The sequence below is a fragment of the Protopterus annectens genome, chromosome 2.part2, assembly GCF_019279795.1.
Source record: "Protopterus annectens isolate FY-2018-M chromosome 2.part2, PAN1.0, whole genome shotgun sequence".
Classification (NCBI taxonomy): Eukaryota; Metazoa; Chordata; order Ceratodontiformes; family Protopteridae; genus Protopterus; species Protopterus annectens.
This window is the reverse complement of record NC_056730.1, coordinates 640,448,442-640,465,605: the sequence shown is the minus strand read 5'-3', so window position 1 is coordinate 640,465,605 and position 17,164 is coordinate 640,448,442. Positions and strand designations below refer to the sequence as shown.

The window sequence follows — 17,164 nt, the reverse complement described above, 5'->3', positions numbered from 1 at the left end:
GCCAGGAAAGAGCACTACAGATGCAATGTTTGCTCTGAGAGTGTTGTTGGAGAAATACAGAGAAGGACAGAAGGAGTTGCATTGTGTCTTTGTGGACTTAGAGAAAGCATATGACAGGGTGCCTAGAGAGGAGTTGTGGTGGTGTATGAGGAAGTTGGGAGTGGCAGAGAAGTATGTAAGAGTGGTACAGGATATGTACAAGGGTAGTGTGACATTGGTGAGGACTGCGGTGGGAGTGACAGATACGTTTAAGGTGGAGGTGGGATTACATCAAGGATCAGATCTGATCCCTTTCTTATTTGCAGTGGTGATGGACAGGTTGACAGATGAGATCAGACAGGATGCCCCGTGGACTATGATGTTTGCAGATGACATTGTGATATGTAGTGAGAGTAGGGACCAGGTTGATGAGACACTGGAGAGGTGGAGATATGCTTTAGAGAGAAGAGGAATGAAGGTAAGCAGGGCTAAAACAGAATATATGTGTGTAAATGAGAGGGAAGGTAGAGGAATGGTGAGGATGCAGGGAGTAGAGTTGGTAAAGGTGGATGAGTTTAAGTACTTGGGATCAACAGTTCAGAGATGCTCTGGAACAGAAAGTCTGCACCCCCACTAGGGTTCTAATGTTCTGGACATAGTACACACCAACTTGTGGGGGTCACTGTACTTCCCCGTGTGTGATGCCCTCCTTAGTTAGGTCAGACCACAAATCAGTTTCGTTTTAAGTAACTGCTTGTAGTGACACCCTCACAGGAACAAAAATTATAAAAAACTTTACCAAAACTAACTACAGCATACTAAGTGATGGTATAAAAAGCTTCATACCACCAACAGTCGCAGACACCACTGATCACAATCCAGAAGTGTATGCAAATGGCTTGTTCAGACTCTTAAGTGACTGTATAAACTCTGCTGTACCTGACCAGATCAAAAAAAGGTCTTCTCATAAAAACAAGCCACTGTGTTGGACTTCAAGTATTAGCAGATTGTATAACAACAGGAAGAAACTGTTGCCCAAAAGATAGAGGGATATCACTCTGCAGAGGAAGAGTTTCCTCCTAAGACTAAAGAGGAAAATCAGAAATCTTGTAAAGTCTTGTAAAGCAAATTTTGAAACTAAAATCACATCCCTAGCCAAGGATAATCTTAAGAGATTATTTAACTATGTCTGAAGTGTAAAAGGGAATGCTCAGCTATGTGCGAAACTGGTTGTAGATGGGATCACTCATACTATACCGGAAGATATCACCAACCTGCAAGCTGACAGATTCAGCACAAACTTCACCCCCCCCCCCTACTCCCCACGTACCATATCCCAAAGTATACCTGACACCAGCCCTCTATCTAGTATCTCTAGAGAACAGGTAATCTCTGCACTCACCAAGGCCAAAAACACAGCCTCAATGGAACCAGAAAATATCTCAGGTTGCTTACTAAACAATCTAAAACAAGACCTAGTGGACCCACTTAGCATTCTCTTTAATCATAGCTTGAGAACTGGCTATGTTCCTGCAGAATTGAGAACAGCAATAGTAATCCCCTGCACAAAGCGAGGGGGGGGGGGGGCATCAACTTACCCTGGGAACTAAAGACCCATAAGTCTAACCACCCTCATCTAAAAGGCCATGGAAAGAATTATCATGGACCTTATCAACAAGGACATAGGTGACTTCCAAACACTGGACCCAACCCAGTTTGGCATCATTAAGAGAAGATCATGCTTATTAAACCTTGTAGACTTCTTTGAGAATATCACTAAAACCATGGACAAAGGTAAGACAGTGCACACAGCCTATCTCGATCTTGCCAAAGCTTTTGACTTGATTCCCCACTCTGACATCAGTGAGAAACTCTCCCAGATGGGGATTAACCCTTACGTTATTAGATGGGTAGCCAATTTAGCTCACAACAGAACACACTCTGTCAAAATTGGTAACTTCACCTCCACCAGTAGACCTGTCACCAGTGGAGTACCACAAGGGTCTGTGCTGAGCCCCTTACTGTTTGGCATCTGTTTCTCAGAGGTCCAGGCCAAAGTAGACACCCTTTAGCTCACTAAGTTTGCTGATGATTGTAAACTGGGAGCAATCACTGAGCCCCCAACAATGTCAATGTATTACAGGAAAGGCTAACACAAACAAATTACTGATGCCAAAGCCATGGTCTAAAATTAAATTAAAAAAATTCATTATTATTCCCTTTGTCAAAACAGAATTCCTTACAAATTACAATATTATCATGCACCCTCCTGACTTTCCAACCCAGTGTGTAATGTGAGACTTGGGAACTCAGGTTGATAGCAATCTGAACTTTGACCACCAAGTTTCCACAGCGGGAAGGAAAGCCTTGAACGTAGCCCTTCTCATAAGCAAGGGCATAGCATCCAGGTCCAGGGATGTTATAAATCCACTGTACTCGACCCTCATCAGACCACTAATAGAGTATAATGCACCCTTTTGCATGTACCTCATCAGGCACCTGCAGCAGGTAGAGAAACCTCAGAGGTTTCTCACTAAGAAAATACAGGGACTCCAAACTATGACTGCTCTGTATCTTATAGTTTGCTGAGAGGTGACTTGTGCTTGGCCTATAGCTCAGTCTCCAAACCTGACCTAATGGAATTGCTGTACATCTGCAAGTCAAATGGTTCAAGAGTCACTTGCTGTAGGGATATCATTTTAGCTTGCGACATTAACAGATCATGCTGGAGAGACTATGTCTCCCAGAGGATATGCCACTTCTCTGGAATAGACTCCCTGTTCACATAAAACAGAGCTCCTCACTGACTCTGTTCAGATGCAACCTAGATAATTGGATGGGAGACCACAAATTTGACCCTGGGCTGGCACCCGTGACCCTCATGGACAGGAGTGGCCAGTGTTGATCACAGACCTGCTCTGTTCATAAATTAGTTGTGCAAACTACCCAAAAAGGACAAATTGGGATATTTGGGATTAAATATGCCCAGGCTTGTAAAGGGTCTGGGGCAGCTAGCTTAGTATCCTCCTCTGGACCTATGAACCTGTGACCCTATGTATGACCCTGACCAAGTGGCTTAACACATCAGTGCTCCTGGGTTGCCCCTGAAAAGGGAGAGTTGTACCTAGTGAGCTTACCCAGTCAAAAAATGGGTGAAATAAAAATAAATTAAAAATGCTTACAGTAGTTACAAAATATGCCCCGAAGAGATATAAATATATTATATTGAGAATGATAGGACTAATGCATGCCATTAAAGTCAAGATTAGATAAATGGTTGTAATGTGAAATTATATGTTTTCAACGAAATGTAAATATGTTTGTTTTAATAGCAGCAATAAAGACATTAGAACTCTAAAGTCATGTGCAGTAGAATCACCAGCCTTTTCCTTACTCATCTTGTAACATTAGTAACCTCCTCAACCAGTTAACTCCTGTTGTGCAACCTCAAACCTTTCTAATTTTCAGTTTTGTCTCCTGGAGCTTTGATACACTTTCATGTTCCATCCACAGCTTGCACAAAACCCTTTTCATCTTAATAGGATAGTTAATTCTTTTAAATTTCATCTATACTGTACCACCTTTTGTCTCACTGTTCCCCTAATACCTGCCTTCAAGTATCTCTGAGTCAACCTGTTCCTCTGCTATCTCCCTGAATCTAGATGCTGAGGAGCCTTGGAAATCCATCCATTGGGTATTTGTGGTTCTGCGGCAGTAGGATCAGTCGGCTGCTGCAGAATGTCCCTATTCCGTGATCACCTGAGCCTGTGAAACATCTGTGAGCCAGCATAACTCCTCCAAACCTATTACCTATAAGTTTTATATCACTGCCCCTAACTAATCCTACCATGCATTGCTTTCATTTGCACACACAAGACATCACTGACTAATTCCTATTACCCTTGTAACACTAGTCATTTATCTATTATAAATCAACCCCCCACAAAAAGATCCCTTAATATTTCATGTGTTTACATAAGTTCTTCTCCCTTACTGAAGATGTATTGCCAACAAATTGAAACTGTCCTGCACCACCATATATAGACTCCAACTCTGTCTGTGTCCATGCTTTGACACATTGTCCTTCAGCATATCCCCTTTAACCATACAGCACAAATGCAACAGAACATATTGACAACTGTAACATTGTCTGTTAAAGTGAAACATTAAAACCTCAGAGTAATGCATATGCACAATGTTTTATTTTGATGGTTTTAGTGTCTTTTATTGATTTATTTGAACTGACAACTGAATATGTAAGGCTGTGAATGGAGTCCTATATTTTCACTGAGTAAGCTATAATTATTTGTATATGTCTAATATGCTTGTCTGCATTAACTTCTGGCCTCCGTCATAGCTGAAATGGGTCGATGACCCAGTTCACTTACCCAGCTAACCAAGTAAATAAAAGCAATTGCATGAGACTTTGTTATATGATGTTGGTCAGGGGAGGGTGCATCTTTCTAAGGTGATGCACTATCAAATATCCAGAGAGGAATTATGTAGGCCTAGTCAGGGGAAATACAGTGTTTAAATGGATTAGTTAAAAGATGTGATGGGCCGGGTATTGTAAATAAATCAAATATGAATTACAAACACATGTGGCAGTGTGCAGGGTAGAGCAATGCAAAGTCTTTAAGGAAAAAAAGGTTACAAGAATGAAATGAGTTTATAAGAGGTAAGGCAGATCTGAAAGATCATGTTATTGCAGTTTATAGGTACTGTACATTTTAAAGCTGCCTGCTCAGAAGATGGTTGCGTAATCTCCATCAGGAGGAGGTATATAGAGATTTTATCTCCTCTGGAGAGGTAGTACCTATCTGATGATGGGTACCATTAGGGACAGCAGATGAGGTAAGCATGTATGACTAAGTATGAAAAGGGAGATGCTGGCAGCTACAAAGGTTTGCAGGACTAAAAGATATCTAAAATGTATCAGCTGCACACAGAGTATAACATAACCCACCTGGAACACTCGTCATATTACAGAAAGTCTAGAAGATAACATCTGTACCCACAAAGGAAGAAGGCTTCGTGGAGGCATGATAGAACTTATTAAGAACATTGAGGAAATCCATACAATTCAACCAGGCACCTTATTTTAAAACAAATGAGAAGCCATAAACTGATGTTACAAGATAAATGACTGAGAAAGACAGAATATATTTCTCAGGAAAGGTTGGGGAAAGCTAGAACAGCCTTTCAAAAGAGAAAGCACGGCTAAACGCAGTAACAGAATTCAGGAACACGTGGTGTACATTTATTTTAGGAGAGAGAAAAAAAGAAAAGAAACAAAGGAACAGATAAAATGTTGGCTAAGTGCTTTTTTGCAGCTTATCCAGTACACTGTGTAACCAGCTGACTAGGTTGATCAAAGTGGTCTTTATCTGCTATCAGATTCTATATTTCCTTTTTTGTTATTTAGATTCTATATTTCTTTTACTTACCATGAGCTGTGCTTGAGAAGGTGCACATTTAGATATTCTGTCAGTACTGTCTTTGTTTGGAGAGAATTCATGGAAAATAGTTGTACTAAGTGATCTGTTTCAGCCTTAGGGGCGGGCAACATTCTGTACTGCAGGTGACTGACACACATCTTTTCCTAAGTGCTCGTGCATTTCTCTGCATCCTGCATCTTAGCAGAAGTGACAAACTGAGATAATTTTTGTTGGATAATTAGCATAAATAGCCCTGACTTATAAGGGGGATTTGCTAAACACTATAGTGCTTCATGAACCTAGACCTTATTGCCATTGCCGAATAGCATTTTGTGTGCTTTGTCTTTGTGTGTGTGTGTGTGTGTGTGTGTGTGTGTGTGTGTGTGTGTGTGTGTGTGTGTGTGTGTGTGTGTGTGTGTGTGTGTCTGTGTGTGCATTAGACAACAGAGAGTGTACATGTGTGCCACACACACACACAAACATGCCCATGCTCATGTCTGGAGTGTTGTGCTGTAATAGCACTGCTTGTTGAGGCTTTTGCTATGGATGCTGTGGATGCCAGGCTTAGATTTTGCCCTTAGTGATCACTAGAGCAGTATGCAATTGAAGAGTCTGAAGTTTTGTGTTTTGCATTTTAAAGATCAAAACTGTAGTTTTGTGGGGATTTCTGTTTTTCATGAAATAAAGCGATCTTGGAATTTTGTGTGTGTGTGTGTGTGTGTGTGTGTGTGTGTGTGTGTGTGTGTGTGTGTGTGTGTGTGTGTGTGAGTGTGTGTGTGTGTGCGTGTGTGCTTAAGATGATCTAACTCAGAAACTTTTTGATCTTAAGAGATCAAGAAAAATACTTTGTATGCTCAGGACAAAATCCCGGAACATGCAAAGTAAATAATCTTTTTTGCAGGGATTAAAATCTCTCTGCACACCCCACACCCCTGCAATTTATATATACCGACTCTGACATTCAATAGTGGAAAAAGGGCAAAATTCCTTATGCACTATAACAGCGATCAGGTACTTGCCAATCATTCATGACTCATAAAACACCTGTTGACAAAATAAAAAGTCAACAGGATGAATATGAGGGAAACATTATATATATATATCTATATAGGTTCATAGGTTCATAGGTGTGTACTAGGCTAATGGCCCTGGAGCCTTTACAAGCGTAGCCCATAGGATTACCCTGGCAGCGTGCCACCCGACCTTAGTTCCTAGTGCCTCTGTCGAGTAAAGCCACTGGAGTGATCCCCGAGGTGAATTTTCTATTTCCCATCCACTCATCAAAATTTCTCTTGAAGAGGGCCAGTGAGGTGTTCTGCTTGGCATGTATGGGAAGTCTATTCCATAGCATGGGCAGTCTCTGGGTTATGAACCTGTCCCTCCAGCATGTTCTGTTGATTGTGGTAATGAGGTTAAGGTTTCTGGAGAGGTAGTGCAGAGGGATTTGGATTTCTTTAGATGTAGCATTTCTAACAGAGCTGAGTCAGACATGGCTTTGTAAGTCAAGCAGAGATCACCTCTAAGTAGGCAATATGAGACAGAGAATAGTTGGAGTGTTTTTAGTCTGTCCATATAGGACAAATGTTTAAGGCCTGGGATCCTCTTTGTGAGGTACTTTTGCGGCCTCTCCAGTTGTTGCAGGTGTCTAGTGAGGTACATACCAAATGGGGTATTGTACTCAATGACTGGCCTAATGAGGGAAGAGTAGCAGGAGACAATGACCTCTTTCTTCCTGGATGCAAAACCCTTAGTAATGAGATGTACCACATAGATGAACTTTCTGACCACACTGGCAATGTGGTGGTCAAAAGAGATGTTGTCAACCTGTGTTCCCAGATATCTTATAATGCCTTCTGTGTTCAGTGGACTACCATCGATGTGGCAATTCATGGGAACTGGGCATAATGGCAGGTTTAGAATTAAACCCATGTGGTGGCACTACCACATCAACAAACTCTATAATAAAAAGAAAAAAAGGTTCCTGTCCATCATTAAAAGATGTCCACATCATTGTTATAAAAAGGATTTAAAACTGGTAAGCTAGTCTCTAAAACTTAACGCTAGAAAAAGTAAAGGCAACTATGAAGCATTGCTAATATTCTTGTGAACAAATACTCTTCCAGCTTCACTACATCCACCACCTCCTCTGCTCCCCTCCCCTCACACTCCTCCTATTGAGACTAATTTGGACCAAGTCCTATAGGCACGTCCCAAAATTAAAAACACTATGTCTATGGGTCATACAAATATCCCCTGGATGCTTGCTGAGAAGTGTAAAGGCACAGTTAGCAAAACCCCTCCATCAGCTTTTCAGTTTAACTCCAAGAAGTGAAGAGTTGGAGTTGCGGTGCCTTTGCATAACGGGGTTATTTCTAGTGACTGTGGGAATTACAGGCCTATTAGTCTCAGTCATATTACTTGCAATGCTTTGGAATGTATTATAGCTGAACCAATAAACAATGATTCAGGTAACCTTATAACCCTGAAAACACTGCAGTCCAGCTTTTTAAAAGGTAGATCATACATGCTTAACCTGCCTGAGTTCTTTGAAAGGGTTTCTGATGCTATGGAAAAGGATAACAAGTAACTGCGGGGGTTTACCTGTATTATCTGTGCTTTTTGTAACCCCATTACTTCTCACCACATTTCACATAATACAAATATGGAATTGGATGAACAGGCTTATCTAGAACTTGCCAGGGTCTTTGATACTATAGCTTATGGTAGTGTTATCCACAAACTTTCCCAACTCAACATTTGCACATACATAGTTCACCCGGCTGTTAACTGACTGCCTGACAGAACCCACACCATTAATGTTGGGAATATTTGCTCTAGACAAAAAAGTGTCACTAATGGTATCTGTTAAGCCTCTGTCCAGGGTAACCTCCTCTTTGATATATATTCCTGTGACATAAAAGCTGATATCAAGGTTCTATAGCTAACCAAGTTTGCTGATTATTGCAAATTGGGGCAGCTATCAAATCCAATTTTGACACTCAAAGTCTTCAGCTAGGGCTGAACCAAGCAAATGCTTGATGCATTTATTAATCATGGGCATAACCTCAACTCCAAGAAGTACAGCTAAGATTTGCTTGGTAAATCTAATATTGCTGCTGCTTACCATAACATACAACACAAATTTGACACATTCATCAGGGATGTGGTTCATAGGTTGATAACAGATTCTCCTTTGACAAAGACATCTCTGTGTTAGTTAGAAAATCTTACTACCTTGCACACCATATCTTTTATGGCATCTCTTCAAGGCCCAAAGAAATTATATTCCTATTTATTCATCCATTATTAGGCCCATCACTGAATATAATGCACCCTTTGATGTATGCCTCACCAAGCATGTAAACCAGCTTGAGAGACCTCAGTGTTTCCTCACCAAAAAGATCCCAGGTCTCAGTATCCTTAGCTATCTAATAGAATAAAAGCTCTATCACACTACTCAGTGTCACAGAGACTCCAGAGGGCTGTTCTTTGCTTAGCTTTCCTGCTGTGAATGACCCAGCACTCTTTGAACTCTGGAAACTAAACAGAACAAGTGGTAAAGCAGATACCCGTTTGAGAAACCCAAACTCACACTATCACATCAAAAACAGATACCTTACATGATATATCACTCATTTCTAGAACAGGTTGCCCTTTCCTTTCAAGCAATGTACTTTCAGAAACACAGGTCTTATATACATATATGTATGTATGTATGTATGTGTGTGTATGTATGTATGTATATATATATATATATATATATATATATATATATATATATATATATTTAGAGAGAGAGAGATAATGTACTTGTGTGTGTATGTATACACACACACACACACACACATAAACACACATATAATATATGTGTGTGTGTGCGTGTGTGTGTGTGTGTGTGTGTGTGTGTGTGTGTGTGTGTGTGTGTGTGTGTGTGTGTAGGTAGCAGAAGTGAAGGGTGCAGGAGGTGGGGGTGAACTTGCCCTCTGCAAAAAAATAAATACATTTTTACCTGTTTTACATTTATTGAATGTGGTTCCTTTTCACCTTGTGTAATTGTATTACAAGGCTTGAGCACAGCAGTCACATTTCAGTCATGGAACTTTTCTTTCTATTTTGTGCACGTTATGGACTGATGAGTTCTGTACAATCAATGTGCTTAGGCAGTCAGTAGTGCTTATGTAAATTAAACAAATACACACATAAGTATATTTATACATACATGCAGAGTGCTGTATAGTAACAGTTGCATTTTCCTTTCTTTCTTTTTTTGAAGATGGAACCAGATACCATTTGCGTTGCTACATTTACCAAGCCAGAGAGCTGATTGCTATGGACAAGGACAGCTTTTCAGGTAGGTTTACATGGTACTGCATACAGATTTCATTTATTTACTGTGCAGAACACTGAGTATTAAGTAAAAATAGCAGAAGTGATCATCAGTGGAGATAGTGGGTGTCTGAAAACTGTCAGCCAAACTTAATAAACCACACAGAGAATTAGTTTCCCACAGAACTGTGATAGACTTATTTTCCCACATTTTCACAGATAATCATCCCAATATTTCTATAGCTACCAGTTGTTGACATGTACTAACAACGGAAATAATATGTGGGTGCAGTGATTTAAAAAATGACAGTGCAGCTCTTGTTCTACTGTATTTTAAAACGGGGGTCAGCCAGTGCCTCGTTCCTGCCTTGGTTCCTTTATTAGGCTGCTTTCTCATATATTGGTTCAGTCACTAGTGAGAGTTGAGGTTTTTCAGAGAAGTCAAATTTCCGGACCTGCTCATGCCTGCTGTTACAGATAGCTGCTCTGGGGCAGCTCTGCTGTATAAATTTCTCTGTGAGAACATGAGGACTGTCAGCGATATAGAATCATTATTGAATAATGCCAGAAAGTAATGTCTGAAGAAAATGTATTTATTGATGCTCAGTTTGTAATCCTCACTTGAGCTGAGTGTCTTCCTGAAGAGTCAGCACTGCATAACCATGTTTCCTTTCAGACTTCTTCTCATCACCCCCACAGCCTTGGTGCATTATATGGAAACTGTAGATTTTTTTTGGGGGAAGGCATAATTGCAGAAATGCAGCCTGTCATTCATCCTTCCGTGTGCCTTACTGTTTTTTTAATTTGAATAATGTTTAGTGGGGAGAGTGAGAAGGAATTAATACTGTAGACAATGAAATTGACTTGATTTTGTGTAGTGAAGGAACAGTGCCTTTGATGAGTAGTAAAGTAATGTATGTTTCATAAAATAAAAAACATCATTTAACTACAACAGAGTACTTTTTCCAACACTTATCATTTTAACAGGTGGGAAACAGTCCCACTGGCTCAACCCTGTAACAGTACAATGAAATAAAAGTTGTGCTCAGTTTTAGAAATGTGAGTCAGCATGTCTTCATGTTCAAATAGCAACCCTTGAATCAGAGTGACTGCTGGCCAAGCAGTCAGTCTGCAGGCCATTACAAGCCCAACTATTAACCTGTATTCAAAAGTTCCCTTCATCAGGTTTGGCAAAACAAGACAGACCGGGGGATAATTTGTGGTTGCCCATGTAATTATCTACGTTTACCTTGAAGGTGACAAGGGTGTCACTCTGTTCGATATGTAGTGGAAGTTTGCTGCAGATGGGGGAGGGGGGGGTTGGAATATGAATCTATCACACCAGTTTTTCTTATTTATCTGTTGATGCCGGTCTAATACCTTTAACTTGGCATTTAAGGAATCATTTGTTCTGTCAAGGAATAGGAAGTCATGGAGAGTTGGATCTTTCATGGCTAGAAAGGCTCAACATAGATCTCCACGCAGGAGTCAATTAGAGACTGAATATAGATAGATGGCTACTAGAATGCCTGATATGAACAGGAGAGGCTGGCTCCTTGTCCGTAACCAAGTCATAACCAATCTTACATTGTATGTTTTATTATTGTAGTATGTAGACTGTGATTATGCTTTGAATTCGGGAAGAAAACAGAGACTTATGACTGGGTCTTCAGTCATAACCAATACGTTATGTGTTTGAGACATGGATGTCAAGAAACTCACTTTAAAAGTAGAGCAAGCTAAAGCTTGAAAGGTGAACACATAACAAATGATTTATTTCTGCAGAAACCTGATCTTAATTTTTTGTAGTATGCGGAGCTTTAAATGTCCTGATGTAGTATTAGTTATAGAAAATAAATACAGAAGCACAGAGTGTTTTACAGCTGTGAAAGATGATAGCGCATTTAATGCTGCCTCTCAGGACAGCACCCAGAAGAAAAATGTGTCTTTGATCCTGTAAAAAGTTTGAATGAAGTTCACACTGCCATACACATAAACAAGAATTATGGCAATTTTAAGTGTTTTGCAGCATTTAAATGTGTTTTAACGCCTCATTTCTTTAGTGTGGTTCTAGCAAGACTTTAAAATTTAACAACGCTGAAAGGTGCTTAACAAAATTTAAGCACTTTTCTTATATCAGAAAGGTTTAATAGTTGTTTTTTCCTGAATTCAGAGTATAATTGCAGATTTCCATGCACTACATAAGGGTTATGATGGAGTTTTCAATTGTGACCACATAATTATGTGTTCATGTCATAGATGCCAAGAAATTCACCTTGAGAGCAAAGCCTGAGAGATGAATCTTGGCATCCCTGTTAAGAACACAACATTAAATGTCACCATTGGAGATACAGTCAGAATTTCTTGTAGTACATAACGTTTTATCTGCTCCATGCACTACCGGTTACAGAAAAAAAGTACAAAGTGTTTTACCAGTAAAACTCTTAGTGAGCACTGTCAAACAGATAGTAACAGCATTCCTATCACCTTATTTGTTTATATTTGTGGACAGGGCAAAGGATGAAAAACCAGCAAGGGGGTTTTAAATAATGCTGTAATTCATGTAAATGTTAATAGAACAATGGGTTTTACATCAATATGAATGTCTAAACAATAATAAAAGTGAAACTCTGTTTCTGGCATTTTTGAATGAGTGTAATTTACCAGAAAATCAATTTTAAGAGGGAGAGGGCAACAATATAAGATGAACTACAGAATAAGTGAGAGGCATACACAGCAGACAGAAATAAAACTAGTACTTCTGCCGATATCATCTGTCAGCATACACAGTCAGTGCTTAGTGCCTCACATGTGACTCGATATTAAAAAAATTGTTAAGCACTTAAGTGCTGTTTATATCGATTCTCATGCCAGAGCAGTGCTTAGCTAGATTATTTTTTCCTGATATTGGAGAGTAATTGTGCGAGAACATGCACTACAACTTTATTAATCATCTTTCCTACATAAGAAGGGAGCTTAACAAAAAAGTTTGTTATGCACCTTTCAGTGCTGCTTAGCTCAGTCTCATGATAGAGCATATAAAATGTTAACCACAGGCCAACAGTGGGAAAGTCGAACAGCTTTAGAAGTTGTAATGCACTTTTCCCCTGCCATGTGCATAAGAGTGGCGGCATGAAGTCTATTACAGCTATTAACGCTGTTACAAAAATCAGACATACTTTTGTCCATTCTCTGTGAGGCAGCATTAAGTGTATTACAATGTTCATTCTCTGTGAGGCAGCATTAAGTGTATTACAGTGTTCATTCTCTGTGAGGCAGCATTAAGTGTATTACAATGTTCATTCTCTGTGAGGCAGCATTAATTGCATTACAATGTCCATTCTCTGTGAGGCAACATTAAGTGTATTACAATGTCCATTCTCTGTGAGGCAGCATTAAGTGCATTACAATGTTCATTCCTGTGAGGCAGCATTAAGTGTATTACAATGTTCATTCTTTGTGAGGCAGCATTATGTGCATTACAATGTTCATTCCTGTGAGGCAGCATTAAGTGTATTACAATGTTCATTCCTGTGAGGCAGCATTAAGTGCATTACAATGTTCATTCCTGTGAGGCAGCATTAAGTGTATTACAATGTCCATTCTCTGTGAGGCAGCATTAAGTGCATTACAATGTTCATTCCTGTGAGGCAGCATTAAGTGTATTACAATGTCCATTCTCTGTGAGGCAGCATTAAGTGCATTACAATGTCCATTCTCTGTGAGGCAGCATTATGTGTATTACAATGTTCATTCCTGTGAGGCAGCATTAAGTGTATTACAATGTTCATTCTTTGTGAGGCAGCATTATGTGCATTACAATGTTCATTCCTGTGAGGCAGCATTAAGTGTATTACAATGTTCATTCCTGTGAGGCAGCATTAAGTGCATTACAATGTTCATTCCTGTGAGGCAGCATTAAGTGTATTACAATGTCCATTCTCTGTGAGGCAGCATTAAGTGCATTACAATGTTCATTCTCTGTGAGGCAGCATTAAGTGCATTACAGTGTTCATTCTCGGTGAGGCAACATTAAGTGTATTACAATGTTCATTCTCTGTGAGGCAGCATTAAGTGTATTACAATGTTCATTCTCGGTGAGGCAGCATTAAGTGTATTACAATGTTCATTCTCTGTGAGGCAGCATTGAGTGTATTACAATGTCCATTCTCTGTGAGGCAGCATTAAGTGTATTACAATGTCCATTCTCTGTGAGGCAGCATTAAGTGTATTACAATGTTCATTCTCTGTGAGGCAGCATTAAGTGTATTACAATGTCCATTCTCTGTGAGGCAGCATTAAGTGTATTACAATGTCCATTCTCTGTGAGGCAGCATTAAGTGTATTACAATGTCCATTCTCTGTGAGGCAGCATTAAGTGTATTACAATGTCCATTCTCTGTGAGGCAGCATTAAGTGTATTACAATGTTCATTCCTGTGAGGCAGCATTAAGTGTATTACAATGTTCATTTTCTGTGAGGCAGCATTAAGTGTATTATAATGTTCATTCCTGTGAGGCAGCTTTAAGTGTATTACAATGTCCATTCTCTGTGAGGCAGCATTAAGTGTATTACAATGTTCATTCTCTGTGAGGCAACATTAAGTGTATTACAATGTCCATTCTCTGTGAGGCAGCATTAAGTGTATTACAATGTTCATTCCTGTGAGGCAGCATTAAGTGTATTACAATGTCCATTTTCTGTGAGGCAGTATTAAATGCATTACAATGTTCATTCCTGTGAGGCAGCATTAAGTGTATTACAATGTTTATTCCTGTGAGGCAGCATTAAGTGCATTACAGTGTCCATTCTCTGTGAGGCAGCATTAAGTGCATTACAGTGTCCATTCTCTGTGAGGCAGCATTAAGTGTATTACAATGTCCATTCTCTGTGAGGCAGCATTAAGTGCATTACAATGTCCATTCTCTGTGAGGCAGCATTAAGTGTCTTACAATGTCCATTCTCTGTGAGGCAGCATTAAGTGTATTACAATGTCCATTCTCTGTGAGGCAGCATTAAGTGTATTACAGTGTTCATTCTCTGTGAGGCAGCATTAAGTGTATTACAATGTCCATTCTCTGTGAGGCAGCATTAAGTGTATTACAATGTTCATTCCTGTGAGGGAGCATTAAGTGTATTACAATGTCCATTCCCTGTGAGGCAGCATTAAGTGTATTACAATGTCCATTCTCTGTGAGGCAGCATTAAGTGTTTTACAGTGCCCATTCTCTGTGAGGCAGCATTAAATGTATTACAATGTCCATTCTCTGTGAGGCAGCATTATGTGTATTACAATGTTCATTCTCTGTGAGGCAGCATTAAGTGTATTACAATGTCCATTCTCTGTGAGGCAGCATTAAGTGTATTACAATGTTCATTCTCTGTGAGGCAGCATTAAGTGTATTACAATGTCCATTCTCTGTGAGGCAGCATTAAGTGTATTACAATGTTCATTCTCTGTGAAGCAGCATTAAGTGTATTACAGTGTCCATTCTCTGTGAGGCAACATTAAGTGTATTACAATGTCCATTCTCTGTGAGGCAGCATTAAGTGTATTACAATGTTCATTCTCTGTGAGGCAGCATTAAGTGTATTACAATGTTCATTCTCTGTGAGGCAGCATTAAGTGTATTACAGTGTCCATTCTCTGTGAGGCAACATTAAGTGTATTACAATGTCCATTCTCTGTGAGGCAGCATTAAGTGTATTACAATGTTCATCCTCTGTGAGGCAGCATTAAGTGCATTACAGTGTTCATTCTCTGTGAAGCAGCATTAAGTGTATTACAGTGTTCATTCTCGGTGAGGCAGCATTAAGTGTATTACAATGTTCATTCTCTGTGAGGCAGCATTAAGTGTATTACAATGTTCATTCTCTGTGAGGCAGCATTAAGTGTATTACAATGTCCTTTCTCTGTGAAGCAGCATTAAGTGTATTACAATGTCCATTCTCTGTGAGGCAGCATTAAGTGTATTACAATGTCCATTCTCTGTGAGGCAGCATTAAGTGTATTACAATGTCCATTCTCTGTGAGGCAGCATTAAGTGTTTTACAGTGTCCATTCTCTGTGAGGCAGCATTAAGTGTATTACAATGTTCATAGCTTTAAATCAGTTCAGTTCCTAGGGTTTCTTTCTTTAATTCCTGTTTCTCTATCTCTCTCTTGTAGTATACTGGGTATACTAAAGCCGCATGATAGCACTAAGTATGTTATAGCTTTCAAAGCTGTTAACCACTTGGCTGTCCACATTTTCTTTCTTCTCACTACGTAAGTGGTAGCACTTGGAGAATAGTAAAACTACAAATACTACAAAACGTTATGGCCTGGACTCTCTGATAATAACCACTTAGCTGTATAGTCCTAAAATGGATGTCAGGATTCATCTCTTCAGCTTCATTTCAGTCTGCTCTCAACTTAAATTTCATGACATCTGTTTCTTGATCATATAACGACTTGCTTATAATAACAGACCTGATCATAATCCTCTATATTATTAATTGTGTTATGGGTTTAATAGTTTTATTTATTTTTAGAACTCTCTTTAGGTTCCAGAACTATGAAACTCCAGCCTTTCAGCTTCTGACAGTAATGCACATTTGGTTAAAAACAAATACAGATAAACCAGTTTTAGTTAACATTTGTGTTGTTTTTGTAATTGCTATACCTGTGTGCAGAAAACATATAACTGGACTGATAGATGTAGTTTTCTCTGTAAGTTGGACTACAGTTATTGCTAAGAATTGTAGGGGTATCTCATGAGGTCTGCACCACAGTGGAGTAAGTATTGGGCCTCAACATGTTTATAATCCAAGGCACCCTCATAACCCATTCTTTTAAGTTCATTTCCCTAAATGCTTTAAACATTTGATGACTGCATATACTGTAATGCAAAGTGCAACATTATTTACTTTAAGAAACTAGTCATATGATGGATATGAGCCCCTTGGAATTATTAGCAATCACATCATAGCCCCCCTTTAAGTAGCTAAATAACAATAATTATACAATGCCTACTCTAAAACGTGCACGCTGATTGGCCAGCCCAACCAGTGTGCCCGTTGTAAATCCCTCAATATACTAACGGAAAAAGGTCCGTCGCCGGACTTTTCCGTTAGTATAAACATTCTCGCTATGTTAAAAGAGTTTAACATAGCGACACAGATTTAAAAGCAACGGAGATCTCCGTTGCTTTTTAAAGCTGTCTCGCTATGTTAAACTCCTTTAACATAGCGACATTAAGCAACGGAGATCTTGCGATCTCCGTTGCTTTTAAACCTGTCTCACTATGTTAAATGAGTTTAACATAGCGGGACAGCTTTAAAATAAGCAACGGAGATCTCCGTTGCTTATTTTAAAGCTGTCTCGCCATGTTAAACCCATTTAACATAGCGAGACAGTAAAGCAACGGAGATCTTGCGTTC

General features: G+C 39.4%; 1 protein-coding gene across 5 annotated transcripts in view; it reads left to right on the top strand.

Moving 5' to 3' along the window:
• The window catches only part of DYSF (dysferlin), a 3,914,743-nt gene that overhangs the window by 2,673,183 nt on the left and 1,224,396 nt on the right, over positions 1 to 17,164 (top strand). For all 5 annotated transcript variants that reach the window (XM_044064060.1, XM_044064063.1, XM_044064061.1 and 2 more), the window contains one exon: positions 9,691 to 9,768. In XM_044064060.1, the coding sequence (XP_043919995.1) occupies positions 9,691 to 9,768 (78 nt within the window). The remainder of the gene's footprint in view (positions 1 to 9,690; positions 9,769 to 17,164) is intronic.